General features: G+C 38.3%; 1 protein-coding gene across 7 annotated transcripts in view; it reads right to left on the reverse strand.

Moving 5' to 3' along the window:
• The window catches only part of LOC134212280 (protein gustavus-like), a 748,069-nt gene that overhangs the window by 38,116 nt on the left and 682,728 nt on the right, over positions 1 to 27,225 (reverse strand). The window contains exons 1-2 of one of the 7 annotated variants that reach the window (XM_062689989.1): positions 24,353 to 24,715; positions 23,311 to 23,539 (exon numbers count right to left, since the gene is read on the reverse strand). The exons of 2 other annotated variants lie outside the window; for them this stretch is intronic. In XM_062689989.1, coding sequence (XP_062545973.1) covers positions 23,311 to 23,330 — 20 coding nt within the window. In that variant the 5' untranslated portion in view covers positions 23,331 to 23,539; positions 24,353 to 24,715. Of the gene's footprint in view, positions 1 to 23,310; positions 24,716 to 27,225 lie in introns of those variants that run through there. 4 more of the 7 variants (XM_062689988.1, XM_062689987.1, XM_062689986.1 and 1 more) reach the window with 4 other exon arrangements.

The following is a 27,225-nucleotide window of genomic DNA, read 5'->3' on the forward strand; positions in this document are numbered from 1 at the left end:
GTAGTGAGCGCACTGTTCCATCCGATAGATAGTGGCGGCAAAGAAAGTGGGTATGCAAGAAATTCTCGGAGGGTACGGTGATAAGCGATTGCTCATGGCAATTGGAATTTCCTGTTTCTTTTGGAGCGGATAGTTCAATGCTTCACTGGGGAAGCGATGAGTATACTTCGCATAATTGAGTGTAGGGACAATGCCGAACGAAACTCATATGGGACTTTGTGATAAACTTGCCATGGCATAGTGGTCACTAAGGTCGCATTTTGTTGATAATGGATGTTTTTGATATTTGGCACCAAGAAGCGACCAAAACGGAAGCTAACAAGTATTGAGTAATTGACAGATAAACGATAACATTTGATCGTTTGAGAATTACATAACAGTATATACTCAACCAAACCCTTAACAACCATTAATAAAATTTAAAACCTTATCCATCATTTTTAGAACTGATAACGGGGTGTGAACGAACAAAAAACAATTTTTTTAGAGTACGGATTACAGAAAGTGGGTTAAATAAGTAAGCAAAATTTGGTTTGAGAAACAGAGGAACAATTTTGAAAACTGTAACCAAGTATTTGTGAAAAAGCACTTTGCCCAACCGTCCTTTTCGCTGACTTTCGACTCAAAATCCAGATCAATCAAAACAGTGTTGATTACCTCTCCGGCATTGCCTCACGAACAACTGTACCTATTAGAGAAAGCAAGCTCATTATCACATCCAGATATTAAGGAAATCACCTATTAGTTAATTGTTACAAACCAGATCCAACACTCTATGCTGATTGGCAGATACATGTTGAGCAATTACTCAACAGCGTAGATTAATTATCATCGAGACTCATTACCACTCTCTTGCCTATGCGATGTTTATCAATGATCTGTGACGGCAAGATCACAGCTGGGAAGGAGCAGGCGGCATTTAGTTCATAAATACATAAATACACAGCAATTGGTGTCATTGTCAATGATGTTATTTGACAACTCTGGTTTGGGAGCAGCTATGACAACAGTTAGACTGTTGCTAAATGGAGCCATTTACTGATGAATCGAAAACTACTTTCGGGCAATGCGTAGCATTATTCTAAATGTTGTACCACACAGTTTCATGTGGAGAATGGCTGTCGGAAACCAATAATCCGGTTTTCAAGGGCAACACAGCTTTCAATCTTGAATCAATGCATTTGATAATATCATGCAGTTATGTTTCTTAGAGCGAGAATTGATGTACAATTCATGCCCCTGCGAATAAATTTGTTTGTAACTGTATTTTACGTTGACAATGAAAAAAAAAACGCAAGACAGCTTCGAAAAAAAAAATCATTTTGATTTTCTTTTTAGCGTGTTGGTAGTTAGACATTTTGACTGGAACAAGTTAAGAGTGGAATGCTTACGCTTTCCGATTTCCATCACAATATGTCAAATCGTTATCGAGATGGCATCGGAACTGGAACAGTTCTACCAAAAAATCGACTTTGTTCGACAGACGGATCGAGGAAACCTCGCGTTCATACAACTCATCTGACCCAGCTGACTTGGTGGAGTCAAGGAAATGTTTAGCCTATTCAAGCGTTGCCGAATCTTTTGATTCTGCCAAATCTTTTGAATCTGTGATGCTGTTTGTCAAAAAACATTGAAACCTTTGAGGTAATGAGCTTGCCATGAATAATCATTAAAATGAAGCAATAAACCAAACTTCGGTAGAAGGCCATTTGATATAATGCCACTGAATAACACGTGAAGCCGAATTCCATTTGGCCGAAATGGAAATTACGCTGAGAATGTTATACGGCCGAAAAGCCTAAAGGAACATATGGCCGAAAATGTCGTTCGGTCGAGCAGGTCGTTTGGCCCAACAGATAATTTGGCCGAAAGAATCGTTTGGTCGAACAGGAAATTTGGCCGAAAATGTCGTTTGGCGAAATAGTTCATTTGGCCGAAAGAGTTATTGAAAATGTCGTTTTTCTGAAATGATACTCGGCTGAATATATCGATGGCTAGGAGATGTGAAAAGTGAGTAGTAAGAAATGAAAAATAAGAAATAATAAGTGAGCAGTGAAACATTTCACTCCTCACTCCTTATTTCTTGCTTCTCACTTTTCACACTTAGAAGGAAAAAGTGGGACGTCTTACTTCTTATTTATTATTTCTTACTTCTCATTGCTTATCTCTCACTTTGCAATTACTAATAATCAACGCACACTACTCACATCGACTGCTGTCCAGCAAACAACATTTTCGGACGTAAGACCCGTTTAAACAAATAACATTTTCAGCCAAACGATATTTTCGACCAAATGACATTTTCAGCCAAATGATCAGTTCAGCCATGTATCCATCTCGGCCAAATGACATTTTCAGTCGTTATTGGCCAAAAAAGTCGTTTGGTTGAAAATGTCATTAGGCTAAAATGATCATTTGGCAGAAAGCTCAAAAGCTTGGTTGACAATGACGTTTGACTGAGAGAAGTGAAAAGTGAGCAATAAGTGAAGTGAGAGATAATGAGTGTTAAGCAAGGCATCTCGCACCTGATTTCTTGCTTCTCACTTCGTACTTTTCATTTTTCAGAATGAATGTAAATATAAATGAGAAGTGAGATATGAGTCGTCTCACTTCTCACTTATTATTCCTCACTTCTCATTTGTTACTACTCACATCTCAATTACCATTAATCGCCGCACACTTCTCATATCCACTGCTGTTCAAAAAATAAACCTTACGGATGTACGACCCGTTAGGCAAAATCGTTTTTGGCGCCATATGTGAAAAGTGAGTAGTAAAAAATGAGAGATGAGAAATAATAAGTAGAAAATGGGGCATCTCACTTCTCATTTCGTTCTTCCCACTTTTCACAGTTAAAAGAAAGAAGGGAGAGGTGATAAATGAGAAGTGAGTCGTCACACTCCTTACTTATTATTTCTCACTTCTCATTACTTACTACTCTCATCTCAATTACCATTAATCGCCACACACTTCTCCCAGTGTTGGTAAAATCTCTGATTCGCAAATCTCCTTGGCGATTCAAATCATGTGTGAGTCAAATCCCATCAGAATCATGTGCCTCATGATTCGAATCGCGATGTGCTTCATTGCATAATTTTTAGGGGGTTTTCATTGCTTAATGCATTGAATTAACTTTTGTCGCTTAAAACAATGGATAATAAATCCACATGTAAACAAAACATACGCCTCGATTGCGTTTTGACGCTTTTAAGAGCGAAATCATTTTACGGCGAGTGATGCACTCCCTACAGAATCGCAAGCGAGTCAGCTCGTGCATGATGTCTCGATAATTGAGATTTGAATATGATTCTGCCAACACTGCTTCTCACATCCACTGTTGTCCAGCAAACGACATTTATGGTGGAATGACCCGTTCAACATTTTCAGGCAAACAACATTTTCTGTCAAATGACATTTTTGGCTAAATTATCAGTTCGGCCAAATGACATTTTCTGTCATTTGACCGAAAAAGTCGTTTGGTCGAATAGGTCACTTGGCGGAAAATGTCGTTTGGCCTAAATATGTGGGCAATTTGGCCGAAAATATCGAAGCGGTATCGATACAGGCTGGAAATGTCATTTGGTTGAAATGATCATTTGACAAAAAGCTCGATTTGGCTGAAAATGTCGTTCGGCTGAGAGAAGAAAAAAGTGAGTAGTAAAAATGAGAAATGAGGTATAATAAGTAAGAAGTGAGTCATCTCACTTCTCACTCCTCATATCTTGCTTCGTACTTGTCACTTTTCACAGTGAGAAGGGAGCGATAAAAAATGAGAAGTGAGACGTCTCACTTGAAATTCATTCATAAGACAGTCATATGGTGATCCAAAGATGTTCATTGGAACTTAAGTTGAAATCACATGTTACAGATAATTATTTTTGACTTAGATGCAAACCATGACCAAATGAAACAAATTGAAAAAATCTGGGCATATTTAAATTGTAAGGGATTTTGTGTTCGTCGTTATTTTTAAATAAAGATCAGGGATTGAATCCTAAAGAGAAAGAACAAGCCTCTCACTTATCATCTCTGTATACATATACGATATGTAGCATACCGCGAGAGACTTTTTTCGCAAGCTGTCATGATAGAGAACTGATTCGGGAGGCTATACCCCATGATAAATTTCTTTTAGAAAGCTCCAAATGCAGGGAGCACTGGCTCTGATGATGCATTTCAACTTGTTCTACACAGCTGTGCAGTAACCAACACGAAATGAGCGAAAACAAAGCGAGAATCACCATTTTTCTGTGGGGGCTGCCTATCCGATTCTGATTTTTCGCACTTGTATACAAGTTTGATAAATTTGTTATCATGGCTTGTTATGATTCGGAACAGTTTTTGCCTCTCTTTTATCGTTGTTCGTTATCTATTGAGAGCGATTTCTGCAAACCCTGATTAAGATATTAAAAATCACTTGATTTTTGCTTTTACTCGCAGCCTACATCGGATCGAGGGAAATGCTTAAATATGCAATTATGGTCTTAGAGGGATGTTCCGTCGTTTTCTTGTTTTTTACGTGTGGAAAAGCTTGTGTCTTTCCCAATATTAACTATTATAGAAAGATGAGTCATCTGACAAAGGAATAGAAAAAAAATCGTTCACCGGTTGATTGGCATCCGTAAAACATCCGATCTAGTTTGTCAAATAGTTTACAGAAGGAGCTACGTCACAGGCAGAGGGAATTGAAAATCAGTCGCTTTTGTTCCAGTGTACTTTTTGAATCGCTATTTTGGACCTTATTTACAGCAACTATGTGCGGCCAATGAATGCAACAAAGACAATAATGGTGTACCAGAAGGCTTGCCGTAACTTCGCCCGATTAGGAAGCTTCGCGCCATCCTGAAGGCTTTATTTTGTAGAATACATATGGTTTTGGAAAAAAAAAGTTTTAAAAATAATTCAGTTATGTAGGAGTGATCCACTAATAAAAACAACTGTTTTGTTTTTTTCGATCAACTTTTAGGTAAACTGTTCCAAAGTATTTTCCGAACTGTGGCAACCTTCCACCGAAATAGTGCCTTTTCTTCCCCGACACCAAATAAGTTGGTTTATGAATGGCATCATCTGTCGCATGCAATATGCCACAATTCGTTATCTGCCATCAGGTGCCAAAATTTCGCAATCAAGCGTGAACTTCACACCTTTGTAGTCTGTAAGCAACTTGGGGCTCATTCGCAAATCGCGTACAATATCAGGGCGAATTAAAACATAATAAAACAAGTCTCGTAATTTCCGAATGAACCCTTCCGAGTTTCCTTGAGACCAGTTCGGTCAGCGTCAGCCAACAACGGCGCACGGACCGGACGGCGGCTGCAGCTGATGAAGGTCCATTACGGAAATTCGTTAGGTCACCACAACTGGCGCGGCATGTGCAATTGGCGAATCGATACAACATGACAATCAGCCAGCCAGCCAGCCAGACTAGGTTCGATTCGATCGATAATTAATTACGCGGGCGCCAGCGTAGAGCGCTTTCGACGTCGACGTTGAGGTTGGGCAGTTGAGCGCGGCGACGACGCAGACGCGCGACTTACGTACGACGTCTACGCCATTAGCGAAAATTCCGAAAAGCGGTTAAATTGGTAAAATCATTGATTCCATTCATCGGTCCAGTGATGCGAGTACTTTTTTTCCGCGCTTTCATGAGCGCCTACCGCTGCGGCGCGGCCGGAGAATTGCCAGCGAAGCGCAATCGAATTTCCATTCGGGTGGATCATGTTTTGGCTGGCGATGAGAGTTGGAAAATTTCGCCTTGGCTGACCAGAGGCGTCCTCCCCCGCGTACGGTTTTGTATTAAATATTTTATACCCTTTCGCGCTCCATCGATAGACGGAGGAAAATTTATTTTCAAAAGAAGCTGTGTAGTTTTCCGCACGCGGGGCTGAGCAGCTCGCTCAAGTGTGAGTTTTTCGCGGATTCGTAGCTTCGAATTAAACCAAGTGTTGAACCACGGACCAATTGGCTCGTGGTCACACAGACGCTGTCTGTCTATTCTATCCGAGTCTGTTGGGCAGGTATGTTGCGACTTCGAAGCATTGTTCAACTCAAACGGAGGAGGCACCCGAGCGCAAATCTGTTGTTTGTTGGCAATGCTCGTCGATGCGTTCGATCGCATTGACTGATTTCGCACACACGCCATTAGCCATCAGCCAGTGCCAAAATTTGACCACTTTCTTTCTTGACTTGTTACATTAGTGCGGGCAGGCGACCACCCAATCGTAAGACGCGAATCTCCCCAATTAGTGCCAAAATTTTGGCAGGCTTCAGATTGAGCAAGGGTGCGCACCTAAAGGCAGACAATTGCAGTCCCCCCATTAGCTTCGGTACGTGGCGTGGAACCATGGACGTGGATCCGAGTGGAACGAAGCGAACAATACACCACAGCACAGGTCTAACGGGCTACAAAGTACGGGTATGTGTCGACAAGATTTTGATAGGGAAACGATAAGTAGTTCAGCAGGAAGTCTTCAAATAAACATTAGAAAAGGACGCGCTTGATTATCATCAACAGAATCAACCAGCATTCTTAGTAAAATGCGTTCTGCAACAAATAAGACATGTTTGTTTACAATAATTAAAAAGACCCTTAAATATTACAAGTATTATTCTGCAAGCCAAACTATCATACATATTTGATCATCGAAAGGAAACGAGATATTGAATCGACTGGCTATGCATACTATTATTGCTATTCACAGACAACAAACGTCTTCCGTCAAGTGGCTTGTTAATAAATCTACACTCATGCAACCACGAGCACATATATGCATGAGGTAGAATCAACGCGACGTGAGAAGTCTACAAATGACACTCGAGAGTTCTTTTCGATTACCTCACTCGCTCGGAAGGCCCGCGTTAATGTGCTAATCACGCGTCCCCGTGTCCCACGGCGGATGCCATAAGTCTCAAGCCAGCACAGTCACACGTTTGCCGCTCGATGCCCACTGCCAAGCCTTTTTCGGCGGACAAAACGTTCGTCTTTTTCGTCAAAGCTAACAAAGGCGAATTCACGCTAGCATTTTAATGACCGCGGCGGCATTTGAAGGACACAGTTTCTTGAACTTGCCCGCGTTCGTTATCTGCCATCCCTGCACGAACAAGTGCATCCCAAACCACGTGGTGTCAACACTGCGCTGCTGGTTGTAAAACAGAACAGAAGCTCCCTCGGAGACATCCGGCAGCAAAGCGATGAGCTCCAAATTTAGAACTCGTTAAATTTAGCCGATCACTGAACTGATGTTGATGAATAAACTCCGCGCGTTCTCCTGCCAAGCAACGCTGGAGAGATGTACGACGAATGCACTTCTCCCGATTGATGGCTGAGCCGAGCTACCGCGCAAGTGCTTTCTTCCGCTATTTATGTGTCCCACTCATGCGACTGGATCGTCGCGTGGGTCTCTCCGCTGCAATCCCGTTTATGCAAGAAAACTGGTGCCATGGGGTCTGTCGGAGACGGCGACGACTGGCGGTGCGAGGGCGTTGATCGCAGCCAGCAACTCGTGCAAAAGGTCAGCTCGTCGAACACGTGCACCAATCGGCAAGGGCTCCGGAATGTGCAACGCCAGCTGTCAGCTCGGTTAGACTTTCGCAAACGGCGCGCGATGTAGGCCCTGCAACGCACCCCGCGCGCACTAAAGTGTTCAGTCAAAACATTTACCGACAGCAATAAATTCAATCAAATATTTATGAAACGAGGCAAGACAGCGCAGCGCAGCATAGCACACGCGGTCAGCATAATCGTGGGCCGCCATCATGTGCCAGAAGTCGTCCGGCCTACGCACTGGGAGGAAACGGATGGAAGGCTCGACAAAGAGGTGGTACTTAGGCATTCAGCACCAGTCAATTTTCATTTATTGCTTCACAAATCAGTCGTGGCAGTAGCAAAAGTTGACTGCGGCCATTAGAATCGGTCAACATTGAGACAATCAACCAAAAGCCCGAACCGAGCTCACGCATCGAATGATAGCCGTCGTCAACCGCATATTTTCAAGGTTCTGACACCTTACCCCACCGCGCGGCGCGCACCTTCCTCAGATTCGACTTCTCCCCGAACTCCCGGGTAGGTACTTCAACGGTGCTGAGTGATTGACCAATCTGAGTAGCATGTCATTGAATAATTGAAATTGAAAAGCCGTATATGCCGTTCGGTTCGCCGTCTGTGCCTGTCCCCACACTCCAATCCTTGACCGGCCAGCTGTCCGGTCCGAACGGCTAGCTGCCCGGCCGCAATGAAACATAAGCCCATGGACGGTCCGTCCGGCGACGACAGTTCTGACTGCGCTGGGCTTTTTGTTCCGAACAAATTGCGGCAGGGAATTTAAATTTCAAATTTCACGGCGCGGGTCCGCACCACGCATCGACCGGTGCGGTGCAGACCTCAGCCCGACGATGACGGGGTAAGAATTTGTCTCCGATCTCGGTGTGCGGTTTCGTTTCTTTTTTTTCGGTTTGCAGAAGTCGGACTGTTATCTCGGCGTGTGGTTCGCACATGTGTGCGTGTTTATGCGGCTTTAATCGGATTTGAACGTGCGATAAGCTCGGGCGGCATCGATGTTGATCGCCGGCAATGAATACTGATAGGACATTGAAATGTTAATTTTCCTGATAAGCGTTCGCCTGGCTATGTTTGTTTAATATATTGGGGGGAAAAGGTGACACTTTGAACCAGGATGAAATCCTAAAAGTCAGATGGTTCGTTTTCCTCATCTATTACCTGCAGCTGATGCGATGTCTGTTGATAAATTTACATTCACTCATGATCTAACGGATTTTTTTAATTAGAATCACGAATTGCTTAGATTATTTTTTTTCTTGGGAAATTGATCTATCTGTGGAGTGTGACTGGGCTACATAAATGATCTTAGCTGCATTCTAAATATAACTGTAAGTTGTTCAAAGTTTGTCTAACTCAACGTCACATATGCGGAAATCCACTCAGGGAATTCTTCAAAACATAATATTTAGAAGGTTCGCACAAAAAAAAACAAATCTGACAGTTATTGTATAAAATCCTGGCATATACAAAAAAATGTGAGATTTTAATACAACAATGGTATCAAAATCTTCCTAAATTGTATATGCCAAATTATTATACAGTTTCTGTAAGGTTCTTATGCAGAATTGTATTAAAATCTGCTACCCGTTGGTAGGGTGTTGTTACTTCGAATTACCCAAGTGCCGAAATTCATATGGAAGCTTCTTCGCTAGTTGCTCTCGTTCCTTAGCTGCATTCTAAATATAACTGTAAGTTGTTCAAAGTTTGTCTAACTCAACGTCACATATGCGGAAGTCCACTTAGGGAATCCTTCAAAATATAATATTTAGAAGGTTCGCCCAGAAAAACAAATCTGACAGTTATTGTATAAAATCCTGGCATATACAATTCTGTTAATTAAAATAATAAAAACAATGATATTAAAATCTTCCGAAATTGTATATGCCAAATTATTATACAGTTTCTGTAAGGTTCTTATGCAGAAATGTATTAAAATCTGCCAACCGCTGGTTGGGTGTTGTTACTTCGAATTACCCAAGTGCAGAAATTCATATGGAAGCTTCTTCGTTAGTTGCTCTCGTTCCTAGATGATTTCTTTCGATAGTTTCAAATGCTTGTCTGAACATTTCTCTAGATTTTGTTTACGGAAAAAATCTTCATGTAGTTCTCTACAAATTTAGTTAATAAAATCTTCATTTTCTCAATAAATTCACTATTACGAGTACTATGACTATTTCTTTATTTAAGGTGGTTATAGAACAAAGCCACAAATCGGCCATCTTGGAAACCACGTGCTTTTTATGGTGATTTTTCAAGAGCACGAACTGGAAGAACTACAACGCCAATGGGGATGATCGTTTGCTTACTTATGCTAAACAATCGACTTTAATTTTAGCATTGTACGAACATTATTATGCTAGATTTGAACTTTTGATAATAGGAGTAGAAAACCGTGTGGTGAATTTAAAATTCACCACATGACTTGATTGTATAATCACCTTAAACCAAAAGCACAAAAAGACCGCATTTTGATGACATAAATTTCAACAAACGTCGGTGCATAAAAGATGAAAAAGTAATTTCCGTTATTGTCTGACTCATTTATGTTTAAAGATTTGTGGTTCTTTGTTTCGGACACTATACTCAATTTACTCATTAATAGATCTTCTTTCTTTTTTGCTCTGCTAAGCAATTTAGCCATTTTTGAAGTTCTGCGTTATTCATGAATAAGATATCCTATTGAAAATTCTTAGAAAAAATCTTTGCATGTCTAATATAATCACCAGTGATACATATTATAGAAGAAAGCTGTCTGTATTAGAGTCAGATTTTATCGAAGTGTGTATAAAGTATTAGCTCTACTGCAGCAACTCCAATAGTGCCCCGTTTCAGACTGCCTTTTGCTAACAATAAGCCTCGACTGCCCATGCTTATCAATTGAAGAATGAATCCGTAAGCCAACGTTCGGATTTTGTGATCCAGCGCGATATTATGTAACTAATTTTATTAACATTGTCACATATTTTCCTGATACAATTATTGAGAAAACCTTTTTTTTAATTAAAACACAATAGGGATTCACTTAACGGCGTAGGTTGCTGTGTATCTGTTTATGGAAATGTTTCACAGGCGATTTGAAATATGTCCCTTGTGATTGAGTGTGAAACATTTCTATAATCAGATACACAGCAACCTACGCTGTTAAGTGTATACCCCTAATGTCGTTTACGAACTTCATGAGTGATTACAAAGCCTGCATTTAGTTCAACACTTCAGTAAAATATACAATCGCGTAGGAAAAAAAAACTTAAAATCAGTTTTTTTTTCTCTACAAGAAAGCTAAATGTTTTTAATTTAATTTTAATTTTAATTTTTAATTTAATTTTAATTTTAATTCGAAAACATGACAGTGAGCTCAGAAGCAACTACGTGTGTGCATGGCTCACTGCGATCGTCGATTCTTAGAGAAATTCTTCAACAAAATTGTCGATGAAAAGCTGAAATAGTTTGGGAAGATTCTAAGGTAGTTCATTAATGCGAAATAATTAGACATAATTAGAATCTGCAAGATATGTTTAAATAATAAGTAAAGATAGGCTTAAGAAAGTTGAAAAGCTTTCTGAAACTGCCTTGAAATAACTATTAGGAAAGGAAAACATCAAGAACAAGGAAGTTTTCAGAGAAGATCCAGAAGCTCTAAATTTGGTACTCTTTGGAAAACCTTAACATTCCGTACAAATATCATTTTTTTTAAGAAAAAGTCTCGAAGAAATTTCGAAAGAAACGACAAGAAATTTTTTCGAAAGAGATATTTGAAGAAATTTGTTATGAATGATTATTAGGAATGTATTGAACAAATTTGAAAGATAAATTTTTGAATTAGCCCTTAGTTCAATTAGTCCCATGACAAATTTTTGGATGCGATGCTCAAGAAAATTCTGATAAAGTTTCTTCAGCAATATTTGAAAGTATTTGGGGGCTGTTGTGTAGAAACGCAGCGAGAAATATATGAAATACGGCCCGGAAATAATTATATAGCATTCGCTGATTTTCATATAAAATTGTCATGTTTGAGGATCAAGATCTCGATTTCTAGGGATTAGATTAGATTAGATTAGATTAGACATTTTTGGTTTCCCAAACTAACCTAAATTTTCAATTCATGATTGTTTTTTGCTTGAAGGTTTACTGAGGCACGTTTTAGCTGGAAATAAGGACGTTACAAATATTTATAATAAATTATGTCTTGCTGGTATTTGAAAGGTCAATGGAGGAGAGGGAGGTGGAATAATAAAATAAATAAATAATAAAACGAAAAAAATGTTCCTTGGATTTGTTAAAGAATGTTTTAAAAAATTTTGGGCAAAACAAATCCGAAAGGGGTAGAGACATAATTCTTTTTAAATATTTGTTTCAGCCTAATTATAAAGCCATAACTTTTATATGAAGCTCCATACAAATGGAATGTCCTTAAAATTATTTCTAACTAAAACGTGCCTTTCCAGTAAACATACAAACAAAAACCAAAAATTAATTGAAAATTTAGGTCAAAACTGTCCTCAATCAAATCGCTAGAACATCCTTAAAACATAAAATTTCTAGAAAATAAAATGTTCCTGAAAATAAAATTTCCCCTGATAAAACCATTTTGCTGAAAATAAAATTTCGTTGAATGTTACATTTTTTCGAAATCAACATTTGCCCAAAAATAGCATTTCCCCGATGTCATTTTTATTTAGTGCAATTTATCGATTGTTCGGTATTATTGCGGGATTTGGTTTTGCATACAGTCATTAATTAGAGGGAAACAGACATTTTCTATTTTCGGATGTTTCGGCGCAATGTATTTGCCTTCTTCTAGGGATAGTCATCTATGATCCCTTAAAGAAGACAAAATGCATTGCGCCTAAACGTCAAAAATGGAAAGTCTCTGTTTCCCTCTGTTTTAATGATTGCATGCCAAACGAATTTTTCTTCTTCTTCAAATTGACGTTTCCTTGATAAAATCATTTTCCTTTAAATAAGGTTTCAAGCAAAATTACATTTCTTAAAAAATAACATGCCCCCGATAATTACATTTTTATGAAAAAAGTATTTCTCTGAAAATGACGTTTACTCGAAAATAACATTTTCCCGGAAATTAAATTTGCTCGAAAATTTTCCCATGAATAACATTTCTTCAAAAATTGCATTTCCCTGAGAACCTTCAGATGTCAGATGACGATTATAATAGAATAACTAAATAAATAAATAAAAATAACATTACCCAAAAAATAACATTATCTCAAAAATAACGTTTTCTTGGAAATGGGTTTCACCCGACAGTGAGGTTTTGCAGAAAGTAACATTTATCTGAAAATAACATTTCACCGAAAATTATGTTTCTTCGAAAATGACATCTACCCGAAAATGAGAATTGGGTCCTAAAATGAAGAATCGGTATTCGATTTTCTTTCAGAGAACAATGAAGTGATTCCTCCTCAACGCGTCAGTTTTTCTTTCGACTCAAAAATCGAAAGGAACATTGTTTAATTTGAAATTTAAAAATAGATGAAAAATACGGAATAATATGATTCAAACGCACTAGCAAACCACCGCAGGGCACTTGACTTAACCTTTGAAGTTAATATATGGGCCTGACGTTTTGGATTGATGGTTCATTCGTTCTAAAATGTTGCACAGCCCAAAATTTGTTTAAAATGTCGTATACACAAAAATATTATTTTTACTGATTTGAACATTACCCAGAGTGTTTATAACATCGGTTTAAGTATTCTTGACTGATGCACTTTCGTTTGCAACCATAAATGGGGTAGGGCTTTAGGACCTAATTGCTTGAAAAAGTAAATAGCACGAAAATTAAATTTTCCCGAAATCAATATTTGCTTGAGCTTGAGCTTGATTGACTACTCGTAGGTGCTACTCCATTATGACCAGATCAGCTGTTCTTGCACAGGGAACTAACAGATGTTTTTGCTTGGGTCTAGCACACATCTTCAATGTACAAGTACTGGTGATCTAATTTGTTAGGTCATACTGGCGCCTGCCACGTCAGAATGCAAGTCAATTTAGGGAAGGGGGAGGAAATGATGATGCAATCACTCGCCCACTGCAAGCCGAATATAACTCTGCACTTGCCACGACTTCATGCGGAATTTGTTGGAATTTTTGGGTTGGGTTCGAGACGGCAGAGGTCCGCCTGGGTTAACGAACTGCCAATGTGATAGATAGGAGAAAGCAACTGATGGAATTTCTAAGGAAACGAGCTCTATAATTCATTTCCAATTCTAGCAGATTACTGTTAGAATACTCAAGTTGAAGGTATAGGAATTGAGATGGAAACGGTATGGAAGTCCATTTCCAGTTCTAGCCATTGCTAGAACATGAGAAATATAGAGAAAAATGCAAAGTAAGAGAATGGAACGGACCTGGGATTGAACCCACGACCTCCTGCGTATGAGGCAGAAGCAGTACCCGGATAAAAATTAACAGTAGCTTGTATCACATAACCCATTGAAGTACAATAGATTATGTTGTAAACAATACAAACTATTGTACACTTATTGTAAAATATTCACGGTTGTTAAAGATCTTTATTGTACTTACATTAGAAGTACAATATATTCCAATGTTACCGATACATTCTATTATATTTTTATTGTTTGCTTATGTTTAGTATTGCTTATCCAAAAAATAAACAAATTATAAAAGTATTCTACCTGGATAATCAGGAAATCCGTCTTAAAGAAAAAAAATAATAATTTTGGAATATTTCATGGATTTATTATATTGATGAAATAACAATTAAAAACAATAAAATAACAATAGCTTTGCTTTTAAATGAAAAAAATATATACCGATTCTCAAGTATATATTTCATATTGAAGGTCTAGAAATATTATGTAATAAAAATTTAAATTAAAAAAATGAAAGGGAACAAAAACTTTTGCTTATCATTTCACTCGGAGAATGGATGGATTAATTTGAGCGTGTACAGTTTTGTTTATAATTAGTAGAAAGACGAAAATATTGAAACTGTATAGAGCAGGAAGTGTCTTTTTAATTACTGTTAGTGGTGCTGGACAAGCGGTGATCGCTTCTGAATAAAAGTAAATATCTAAAGTGTTATACTACAAACGGTCAATGTACAGTCGCGCTTCGCTGCTTCCTCCCTCCAACCTCGACCCAACTAACGAATGCTGTTTTTTAGTTGGGTCAAATGACACCAATTTGAACTCGTGCATTTCATTTTGAACATCGCAAATGATGTCCAATGACGTCTAAATCCATTTTCGGCGTTTGTATTGAATTTTGATGTATGAATGCTTTTTAGTTGGGCCATGGCCCAACCAGCGGAGGCCCAACTAAAAAATGACCTATGTGATACAAGCTACTGTTAATTTTTATCCGGGATGTATTAAAATCCCAACCAGCGAATCACGCCTGTAATGGACGCAGTGGTTAAGTGTTATCATCATAATACCTGCGATGATATTGATGCGGGAGAATCTTTGAAGTCCTTAAATCTCAATTGTCGAAGCAATTCGGAACATTTTTGGTAACATGTATCCTTGTTCCTTTTTAGAAATGAATCTTGATGAAATACTGCTGCTCGCTGCCTTCACTGATTTAAGATCGTTCAGCGGCTATCATTAGGCCAATCTTACCAACGGGATGTAATAAGAACTGATGCAGGTATTTTTCTCTTTTCTTCTCGACGTACTTACTCTAATAAAACTGACATTCTTTTATAATTTATATTTTCACAGGTTTATATCTTTATGTATGTGTTCAAGAAAAACTTCGATACACCCATGCAAGGGAAAAATAAGTCAGGAGATAAATCAAATTCCTTTCTCTAGTAGCAATAGTTACGGCGTGGTTAGCGAGTATAGCGGACTGCGTCATTATAACTTCAAATAACAGCAAAGCGAGTTAAAATAAGAGAAAAAAAAGTTTGAACTGAATTAAAATTAATTTCAAAATAAAATAATTTGTAAAACAATTAAATGTATTCTGTATAATGTTTTCTAAAACATGTTGTTTTTCTATTGTAAAACAATAGAAAAAGTAATTGAAAACCTTTAAAACACAATGTTTTCTATTGTTTTGACCCCCGAAATCATCCCATTGAAGAACCGTAAAATCGATTGTTTTGTGCCGAATTTTGTATGGAAAATTTTCGATTTTTTCATTGTAAAGATACATAACAACCCCCCTTTTTATTGTAATAGTCCCATTTACCATTCAATTTATCGTGGAAAACCATTATTTCCCATGTGATTTTATTGTCAAAATTCCATTATATTCAATGGTAAAAAGTATGTTTTAAATGGTGCTGGAACAATAAAAATTATGATATTTTAATGATATTTTTTATTCGGGTAGCCATATGACTACCAAGCCCGCTTAAATTTTTCCGAAATCCAAAAATAACATTGCTTCACAAGTGACATTTTCTCAAAAATAACATGTTATCGAAGATTGCATTCTCCCAAGAATGACATTCCTCCAAAATAAACATCTCCCCGAGAATTACATTTTCTTCGAAAACGGCATACCCCGAAACTAAAATTTGCCCGAATATAAATTTTTTTTTGAAAATAATATTTCTTCGAAATCAACATTCGTCCCAAAATAACATATCTTCGCAATGACATTTCCCCGAAAATGACATCCTTCCCAAAATATAATTTCTTCGAAAATGGCATTACTTTGAAAATTACGTTTCCCCGAAAATGGCATATTCTAGAAAAAGAAAATTACCCGTGACATTTCCCTGAAAAAATATTTCCTTGAAAATGAGAATTGCTCGAAAATATCAATTGACTGAAATTAACATTTTCCTGAAAATGAAAATTCTTCGTAATTAACAGTTGCCCAAAAATAACATTTCTTCAGAAGACATTTTCTCAAAATTGAAATTCTTCTCAAAATAACATAACAAAAATAACATTTTCTCAAAAACATAATTTCCTGAAAGTGACATTCCCTCGAGAATGACATTTCTTAGGAATCAATATTTTCTCGAAAATGACATTTCATCCAAAATGATATCGTACCTAGAATGGTATTTCACTCATAATGATATTTCACTCAATAAGACATTTCCTTGAAAATAACATTTCTCCGAAAATGACATTTCCTCGAAAATGGCATTTACTCGAAAATGACATTTCCTCCAGAATAATACTTTCTCGAGAATGTCATTGGCACGTCCCTGAAAATTATATTTCACTGAAAATTGCATTTTATTGGCATTATTGGCCTGAAAATTTCTTTTTCGAATTCAACATTTGACCAAAAATAACCTTTTCCAGAAGTGACATTTCCTCGAAATGATATTTCTTTCAAAATAACACTTCCTCGATGACGTTTCTTAGAAAAAAATATTTGCTCAAAAACAACATTTCCTCGAAAATATTTTTTCCTAAACATAAGAATACCTCGAGAATGACATTTCTCCGAAATCAACATTTGCCCGAAAATATTTTTTTTGAAAGTGACATTTCCCCGAAAACGATATTTATTCTAAAATGACATTTATTGTCAATTAACAATTCCTCGAAAATGACGCTTCCTCGACAAAGATATTTACTCAAAAATAACATTTCACATTTCAAGTTGACATTTCCCAAAAAATAAATATAATTTCCACAGAAATAACGGCTTTGGGCCTATCAAACTTATGTCTAACTGGGTATGCCCAAGAGTGATGACTCAATCCCACTACATACTGCACCCCTTTGACCAATTGTGTTGTTGAAGAGTTTCTGATAAAATTTCTGAAATGGTCTATTGAAAAGTCTGTTGATAAACTTCCTGAAGGGAAATCAGGAGCATGTTTCTCAAGGAATAAAACGAATCTCTATGGCATTGTATGAACGAGTCGTTGAAGATCCTGCAAAAAGAATCTTTAGAATGTAGAGATGAATTAGACTCCTTCTTCTAAAACTTCGGAAATGCTGCTGAGCTAAATTGAAGCTCTTGAGGAGATTAAAAAATCTTGCAAAGTATTTCGTTAAAAATACCTGGCGAGATCACAACCAAAAAATAAATTGAAATTGATTGAAATAAATGATTGTTTTATTTTTAAGAAAAAAAACGATAAAAAAAGACCAATAATACAGGTAGGAGAAGCCTTCGGCTACCTGTTGGTGTTGTTGGTTTGCGTGGGAGTGCCATCAGATTGGACAAATCGTGGTTTGAATCTTTGTTTACAAAATCACATACGTCCTTTTGAATAAGTACCCGAGAATTGATGAAATTCTTAGTGACATATAAACTTCGCGGAAAAATATCTAAAAAGTCAATTTTTATTCCTGCAGCTCAGCAAAATTTGCACAGCTGTCCACCCTGTCCATCTTGATAGCTGATTTTATGGTTAAAATGATGTTTTCAGCTGATTTTCGGCAACAGCAATTTTGAAGAAATAAGAACTCTGTCAGCCGTGAAAGTTACAATCGTCTGATATCACGATGGAAAGTTAAGGTCACTCCTGACGGAATCCAAGATTAAAAGTGCTCGCGTTTTCGGGATCACACCACTCGATTCAGAAGCGGCGCACAACTGTCATTTTTGTTAATTTAGCTTTGCTGCGTCGCAGCATGCGTGAAATAATAAAAATGACAATTGTGCGTTGCTTCCGTATCGAGTGGTGTGCCCCCGAAAACGCGAGCACTGTTAATCTTGGATTCCGTCAGGAGTGACCTTAAGTGTGTAGACTATTACAGACGAATAATTTGCGTAGTTTGTTTACTTTACTTGCACAAGATTTTGGGGAAAGCCCTGAAAGATGGACTTGGAACACTTCCCTGCAAGCAAAATACTCATCATCGGTTCCTGATAATCCTGAACTTGTAAAGAAATTATTGAGGTTCGCAAGATTGAATTATTCTAAATAAAATCGTTATTTTTATGGTTTTTACGGTGTTTGTTTAAGTCTATAAGACAATTGACCTTTCCCGTAAAAAAAATTATTCGCTCAATCGATTCTTTGGCTTATTTAAGCTGAACTTTCATAAAAAAAAACCCAAAAAATGACGCCTCAAAATATTTTTAAAATTTAAAACAAAAATCGAAAAACTGCTGTGCTTTGAAGATTGGCCCAATTTTGAACGAACATCAGGTATATTTTTCAGGCCAGGTCTCACGTGCAGCACTTTTTCGGTTTTTGTTTTCGATTTTAAAAATAGTTAGAGGCTTCAAAAAATATGGGTTCTTTGGGAAACTTAACCCTTAATAAGCCAAAGAATCGACTGAGATAGTAAAACGAAATACAATTTTTGACGGGGAAGTTTGTTTGGACAACATTTGTCTGAACAAAAAACATCAAACCATATTCATACTTTGGGCGATATTAATGAGAAACTCTTGGATGGCTTAAGGCATGTTAGGAAAAAAACTAGGCATAATGGGCATAGAATGCATAGAATGTGCCAATGAGCAGCTCATGACATAAAGAAGGTGGAATTATGCCTAACGTCATGCACTCTATTGGAAACAATATTTGTGAATCTTAAGGATTGAATTCAGGAACATGAAAATTAAGTGAGAATTATCAATTTTCTTGGAAAAATCACATTCACGAAATCATTAAAATTTGTTAGTGGAATTGGGACTGACACAGATGCCGGCAAAATATGTGTCATCCGTGTTATACAATACCTTCTCATACGTAAATCGAGAAAACCCTCGCCTATTGTTGAACACTTTGTGCATTCTTCATGGAGCTTTTGATAAAAGGCGAGGATTTCATGCGTTCAACATTTGATTCAACAAACTCAGCTGCAACGATTGACATGACCAAGGATGGTGAATTCCAACTTCGATAACATAAATTTCCAACGAAGCAAACAACGGCATCATTCAATCAGCAGCTTGCTGACGAATCAATTAAATAATTTAAAAGCACGGACAGCACGAGTGACTGTCTTGCTTCCGAGAAAAGACCTTTGCTTCGTTGGGTCATCGCCGGTGCTTATCGCGTACTGAAGAGTGACGTAGACTATCGCGTCACCACCACTTTCAAGACACGCCAACCATTATGTATGCTTCCCATTTATCCACATGACAATGTCGTGACCTGCACATGTGCCGTTCCCTTCGATGCAAATCTCTTGGCACGGATTGCTTATCACTCCATGTAGCGCACATTGTCGGGTTCATGCAATACTACTAATGACAAAATAAGAAGCATACAATATCATTTGCTAAAATTTTATTCCAAAATACGCAATATTTTAACGATTTTAGGAGTACGACTTTTTCGATGAACATATTTCATCTGATTGTACCACCACAAAACCAAAAAAAAATTCAATTTAATCTAAAATCGTAAACATTTTTTTCCAAAATTTGAAAAGTCATTTTTGAAATTAAAAAAAAAACAGCAACAAACTGTCATACAAGAATGCTGTCGAGATGAGACATTACAGTATTGTACGAAACAGACGATATCGCATCACGTCCTTCAACAGGCACAATCACCCTCCGCCATTCGACGGGTGTCTCCATCAAACAAAAAAGCTTCACCCGAGATGTCGAACCTTGTTTAATTAAAAACACTGCAAAACAGACAAACACCGCCATGATTGAACACGAACTCCGTAGCGATGCGATATGGTGGTAACGCACTCCACGATCGACCAAGAACCGAAAAGGCGATGACACCACGGAACGTTCAACCGAGTGCGTACATATCGATTACCCTTGATATTGGTCGTTGTTGTTGTCGTCGTCGTTCCGAACGCTCTGGCGCTGTACAAACTTTAGTCCGGCCTCCTGCAGTCGGAGCTGTGGTAAAGCAACGATGAGAATGCAAAACAGAAGCAGATGAGCCACTTCCATCGTTGTTTCGAAACCCATCAGTCAAGCAGCATATGATCGTACGCGGAAGTGTTCATCGCCAAGGATCATCTTCGTCATCGCAGACTATGAGAAAAAAAACTACATCATCAAACGGACAACAATCTTCAAAATAATATGCAAGTCAAACGTTCAAGGTCCTAAGTCGGCATCCGCTTGATTTTTTTTTGCTCGATTTGGGCATCCTCCGTCGAATTTTGAAGGGCAAAAACCAACCCAAATTGTGATCAAAGCTGCTGCCAACTGAGACAAAGAACGTAGCCAATAAGAACCCCGAAGAAGTAGGTTTCCGTTGTATTGCCACAGCACGTTGTGGTATCCTTCGAAGAGTCTGAATATAATACTTGGAACTGAGCCGAGTCTGACGGTGGCTTCTTTCCGTGAAAATTGATACGGACCTACATCCGACATGGTTGTAGCAAGGGGTTTCCTTTGCTCACCAAATACTAATGGGTAAGATAGAGTAGACGCGACGAGTCAGTTAATTGATAATAATTGATAATTGTTACTCCTTTGCGTGAGTCACGTAACGTCGCATCGCACGTCGCGTCTAATCTGAAAGGCACTTTACTTAAAGCTCAATTGTAAATTTTATGTTTTTTTTTAAACTGGTTACGGCTTAAGCCTCCCGGAATCCAAAACGAAATCCACTCGCGTTTTCAGAAGCAAACTACTCAAAATGTATCCACCACGCGAGTAGGTTTAAAATGGCATTCCGGGAGGCTTGTCCTTAAGACTCAATGTTATGAATGTTGTCTCTCAAAAATTGCTTGGAACGACACAAAATGGAAACAAAATTTGGATACGCTTTAAACGAAAATATTTACAAACATTTATGCAAGAACAGTTTATTATTTTCATGTACCAATACAAAATAATTAGAACAGTGTAGTGAATTGATAAATCGTGGTTAACGGTAGAATGGTGAATTGGCGGTATGTTCGTAATGAGCTCTTTGCGTAGTGGCGGCGATAATTTGCTCAATTCGTTAGCATACGCGCGTAAATTCATGTTATTCGACAAGGGATGCGCAGAATCAAATAACGACTGTGGCCGTCATTGCGAACTTGTAGCGTGAAACAAATTGACGAGTCAGTTCTAATAATAGAACGCTCCCACTTCAATCCCATTCAAGAACCATTATTCTGGACGCATAACTGTATGCACATTTCCTTGTTGCCTCGTACTTAAGTTTACGAGTATCCAATACTTATTCAACGAGCTTTGAAAATCCTTAAAAAATGTATCTATGTGCGCATGACTCTACAATTTTGATCTAATTGTTGAGGCATGTAACTTTGTTTTCGCACGGTGTACACTCGATGAATTTTCGACATCGTCAGCCTCAGCTGGATGAATTATGATCGGAGTTTCGTTGTGTCACCCTGTTTGGTAAACAATAATTTAACTCTGTATAGCTTTTTAAATGAGAAATACATACGGACGAAATGTTTAGTAAAGTTATTAAAGAAAATCGCCATCAACAGGGTCACTAACGATATCTTTTAGCACTTTTTTATGAGCTATACGGATAGGTAACAGTATTCAAAATGTAAAAAGGTCATTGACTTACGCGGTCTATTTAAAGAATGAAGCATTTTATGCGATATCCAGATTTTTTGGAATATGTACGTAGTAATAGTCAAATTTGTAGTCCCATGATCAATATACTATTCTGTGTAGGAATTACATTTGGCAACACTGGAATGGTAAAATCATTCTACGAGCAATTCTCGCTTAACTTTTCAAAAGGACCTAAGTAACATTTTTTTCATGAATTAATTTGAATAGCGCAATAAACAGAACAACATGAGAGCTTTCGATTGCAGTACTCAAATTAATTCATGAAAAAATGTTACTTAAATCACTGAAAAGTTAAGGGAATTATCAACCGCCCTAAATAAACTCACATACAGGCAAGATACAATCGATTTTACTATTGATTCTTTGATATAACAGTGCTCATTTGCACTAATACAAAACTTGACATTTGCTTTTTATTGCAATAGGTCGATGTACTGATAACAGAGTTGCGAAAGATTTTTATCGATTGCACGTCGAAAGGAAATAAGCCACACAAATCGTTTATTAGCAGGAATTGTTATGATAGTTATCATCTGTTTATCAAATGACTGATAAGAAACATTATCGTACGTTCACATTTTGAGCAATCGATGTTGGTAACCAGTATCTGTTCATGAAATAATCAATATAATTGATTAGACTATTCAACCAATGATCGATAACATTTCCCATTCCCTTCCTAGTATACACCTCTGTCGCTCCAAAACAATTCAGCTAAAAACGGACGACCGCAGATGGGAAGGAAAGTTAAATTGTCCATCTCCTTGGAGAGTACCGTGTTTCCAGAAATAGGCAATTCCAAAGAAGGACTTTCTACGCTACCATTATCCTCGGCAGTCTACCACATCCCAAAGCAATACTCCCACCGAGCCAACTAATACAAATATCCCAAATCAGGTTGACGACGGACGACGATGACTGCTGTAGGCTAAAAGCAATTGTCATGTTATCATCATCTGCTGCTGCTGATGCTGCTATAGCTACAAATAGGGATGCTGTAGCCGACAACTTTTGTTCAGATTAAGGACCCCATTTGAAACATACTGCAGGGCCGAAGGGGAAGCACGGCGTGGGAGGTGGACAAACAGTTTCAACAGAAGTGAAGATGTATTGGTGAGGTGAACAGAAGGGACGTGCCCTGCGGAAGGGCCCACGGGTAGAGGGATTGTTCGATTTGGTGCGTGCGAAATCCAACAGGATTTGGCCCGATCCGAGACGAGGAGGGTAAAGCGTTGTTGTAGCCGAGTTCATGGCGAACAGTTGAAGCCATTTTGAAAGGGACCGAACGAATGGAGTAGCAGGTATCGGCGAGTCCTTCGAGAAGAAGAACAATTTCCCAAATGAAAGTCAAAATTAATTACCTTTTACGTGCTAATTCCATTTAGATGATTTTTAGCTGTGTTGAGTATCCAATACTAATTCTGGAAGTTCGGGTTGGTGGTACAGTTGCTGATTGCTTTTCACGTTGCTATCCGAGCCTTTTGTTTTCTCTCTGAATATGTATCACACTTTGCGATTGTGGGTTCTCTTCATCCGTTTTTTTGTCGTAGTAAATAAATAGCTCTTACTGGCGAGAAAATCGATAGCTCTCTAAATACAAACTAAATTAAAAATTTGTACTATTCACTGGCCTTTTTAATGATTTACTTCTTGGTATATACTGAGATTTACAGGAAGGGAACTTAAAACAGAACTATTTGAACTTTACAGAAATACAGGACTACACAAACTCATAACTTCCGCACCGATTGAACCCTTCCTTTATGATTGTTAATCCTTCGCATGCTCTAATGCTCACTATTTCACTATCTAGGTAGGTAGTGTTGGGTATTCTTCACAAAGTCGTCAACCACATTTCTTCCATATACCTCACTTGTTTCCTGGCTTCTTACACCATGGAATCTTCTCCTCTTCTACCGAGACTCGTCACTCATTAGTAACTCTGAGTTTCGTAGTTTTGTCACAATGTTTTGCCGCGAGTACGGACACGCCTGAACAGAATACTTTCAATGGCGGTTGATTGATTGGATCGGCAGGCCCCGATCGAACGACTATTTTCTGTCACGCTTCGGAACGAGAACTTCTGAACACATAAAACTTTACGCCGATTGATTTTCCGTGTTTTCTTCGTATCGTCCTTTCTTTTTTTTACTGGCCTCAGTTTCCGCTCAAGCTCTCTAAGGAAACTTGAGACTCACTCTTCAACACACCCTTCAGGCTCGGTAGGTGGTACCAACATCGAACAGGACACTCACTTCTATCCGCGCAAGGGTTTCCGGTGTCAAACATCAACGGGTTCAGTCGCCAACTTCTCCACAAACAATTCGCGACGAGAGGCTCTCTATTGTGCTTTGCAGGAAATGGAATTTATGTATTGCTTCTTTGTTGCAAAAAGGTACATACACTACCCGCCACGCGCGATTCGAACGCATATACGCTTCCCTGACTGGGGCTGGAGATGTGTTTTCTTCGGCGACGACGACACGACACTGACTGGGGAAGCTCAGACAACGCTCCACACCAATCGAAACGATCGACCGACAGACCGACCTGAACCAAACCCAAACTACAGGCAGCTCAGCAGCACAGTCAAGCTACCTCTTCACGCTCTCGCGCACGTTCTCTCGGCCGTGGTGCACACTACTATGGATGGTGGTGGATACACAGTCAGGCAGCAGCAGCAGCAGCAGCAGTATGGGCGCTGTGAACAGGGCGCAAGGCGGTGAAAACACGAACAAATCCTTCGATAGCTGCAACGCGACTAAAGTTGGCCAGTTGTTCCGAGTGGATTGCTACCCCCCGAGCGGCCCAAGCACCCGTACACAGAGGAAAGCGATCGAGAGAGGTGGAAAACCCGACCGAGAGCTAATGGATGCATATGCGACTCCGACTCCGCGCGTCTGGCAGGAGAGTGGGAGCGGGCTCATGGTCGTTGGCCGCTCTCGATGATGTAAGGAACGCGCGTTTACGAGACCCCAGAAGTGCGTGTTTATGTTGGTTGAAGCATATATGCAGCATTCTATGCGATCGCTCAGCTCTCTTGGTTCTCTGTAGAATTTTATTCCGTTGATAGGAAAAGACGAAGGAAAGCAGGGAAAATGATCTATTCACGTTGCAGGGTTGGCGTTCGAGGTTGTTCATTTTATGTGACATTTTTTTTCTTTTTCTGCTTCCGCAGTTTTCCATTTGGTGATGGCTGGCCCATGATTACTTCCGACCACGCATCAATTTTAGAATAGTTAGTTTCCACGCATCAAATTCTAAAAAGGTTTGTTTTCAGTTTTCTTACTTAGCGCAAGAGAGGGTTAATCTCTGCGCTACATTGCATTTATTTCCCAATTTGGTGCGTTACTATAGTAATAGCAGTTTCGGGAAGATCAAGTTTTAAAACTACAGCTGTTTTGATTTATTAGATCCTTGCTAGGTCAAATTTACGAGCAGTTTTAAGAATGTTTCATCTCTCGTCCAAACTGATGAAATTGCGTCAAATCTTTTGGACATTACATATTTAAATGTCCAAAATTTGATGAAAATCTAGGAATCTTCTTTTAGACACACAATGCAATCCTGAAAAAAATGACAGAATAATTATAACGAGAATAGATGAAAATTACTTGCAAAGGAATCAGTTATGTAACGAATAATTTTCTATTTATTGATTCAAAGAGAAACATGTCTTTTGTAAAAATTATTTGATTATATTTTGTTCTAAATATAACGACTCTTTGGAAGGCACAAATTCTGTGTTTGGAAATAGAGGTGTGCGCCACCGCGCCACGCCACCGCCGCCGACGACATTTTTGCATCGGCGCGCCGCCTTCTTAAAATTTGTCATGCCGCTGATCTATAATTTTGCATGCCGATTCAAAGAAGTCCGCAGAACCGCAGTGGAAATTGCAGAAATTCATTGGAATTTTCGTAGAATTTTCTGATTGATCGCTACAACATCACGTTGCAACTCCAGAGAATGTTTCGAATGTTTTTAATTGTATGAAACTTTTTCGAAAAATCATCGAATAAAATCCTGTGGAAATTGCGAAGGATTTAACGTTGAAATCCAGAGAAATTGAAATTTTGAACGGAAAAAAGTCATTCGACAGAAAGCCATTTAGCCGAAGACCACAAGGCTAAAAGTTGTTTGACCGAATATATCGTTTGATAGAATAAACCATGTAGTAGAAGCCTAAAGTTATTTGGCCGTAAATGTCATTTGGTCAAAAAGGTTGACCGAATAGCTCAATTGGCCGAATATGCCTTTGGTTGAAATGCTAAAATGGTTGAAAGCGCCATTTGGCCGAAATGGATATTCAGCGTCGTTCGGCAGAATTGGTCATTTGGGATACTTTCAAGACATTAACGGAAGAATCTTCTTTTGAATTCCCCCTGTTAAGTCTCACCAACTTCCCCAGATAATTCTTTGAGTTTTTCCAGAGTATATTCATTTGAAAATTATTTTTAGATTTTTCACTAGAACTATTTTAAAGTTTAGAGAATTATTTGAAATTACCCAGAGGAGCTCTTTGGATTTCCCAAGGAAAGTTGTTTTGAATTTCAGCGGAATATTCGTCGGGTTTTACATGACAATCTTTTCAGAATGTTCACGGGAAGTTGTTCCAAATTTCTACAGAAAAATATTCGGAATATGTTCCTGTTAAGTTTCTGTTGAGAATTCTTCGAAATTTACATAATTGAAGGAGCTTGTAACTGCTTGTAACTTGTAACTAACTTTTCTACTTTAAAATCAAAAGGAACATTGTTTGAAATTTAAAAGCAGATGGAAAATGATTTCTCTATATTTTCGGTACAAAACAAAGCGGTTTAATATGGTTTCAAACGCACCAACGCAAAACATCGCAGGATACTTCATTCTAACTTTTGTCAGTTAATACGTCTTGCTAATGTTTGATCATCTGTCTTTTACGCGCACACAGAAAAGATATTTTTTTATCGAGAAACGCTTCCGATTTTAAAGGAATTTCCTTGGATTTCTACAGAAAATTCTTTGTATTTCCATAAAAAGTTTTTGGGAAATTCCATTGGCCGGGAGCGACAGACGACCGAAAAATCCATTTGCCCTAACGATCGTTTGTTCGAAGAAGTCATTAGACCGAAAATACCGTTTGGCCATTTGGCCTAAAATTTCATTTGCCATATGGCAAAATATCAATTACTAAATGGATGATAATCAGCAAAATAAAATTTCCATTAAAAATGCACAATTTACATAAACAATTAAGAATTTTCCACAATACACAAATAAATTAGCACTTTTTAAA

The sequence above is a fragment of the Armigeres subalbatus genome, chromosome 2 (assembly GCF_024139115.2).
Source record: "Armigeres subalbatus isolate Guangzhou_Male chromosome 2, GZ_Asu_2, whole genome shotgun sequence".
Classification (NCBI taxonomy): Eukaryota; Metazoa; Arthropoda; class Insecta; order Diptera; family Culicidae; genus Armigeres; species Armigeres subalbatus.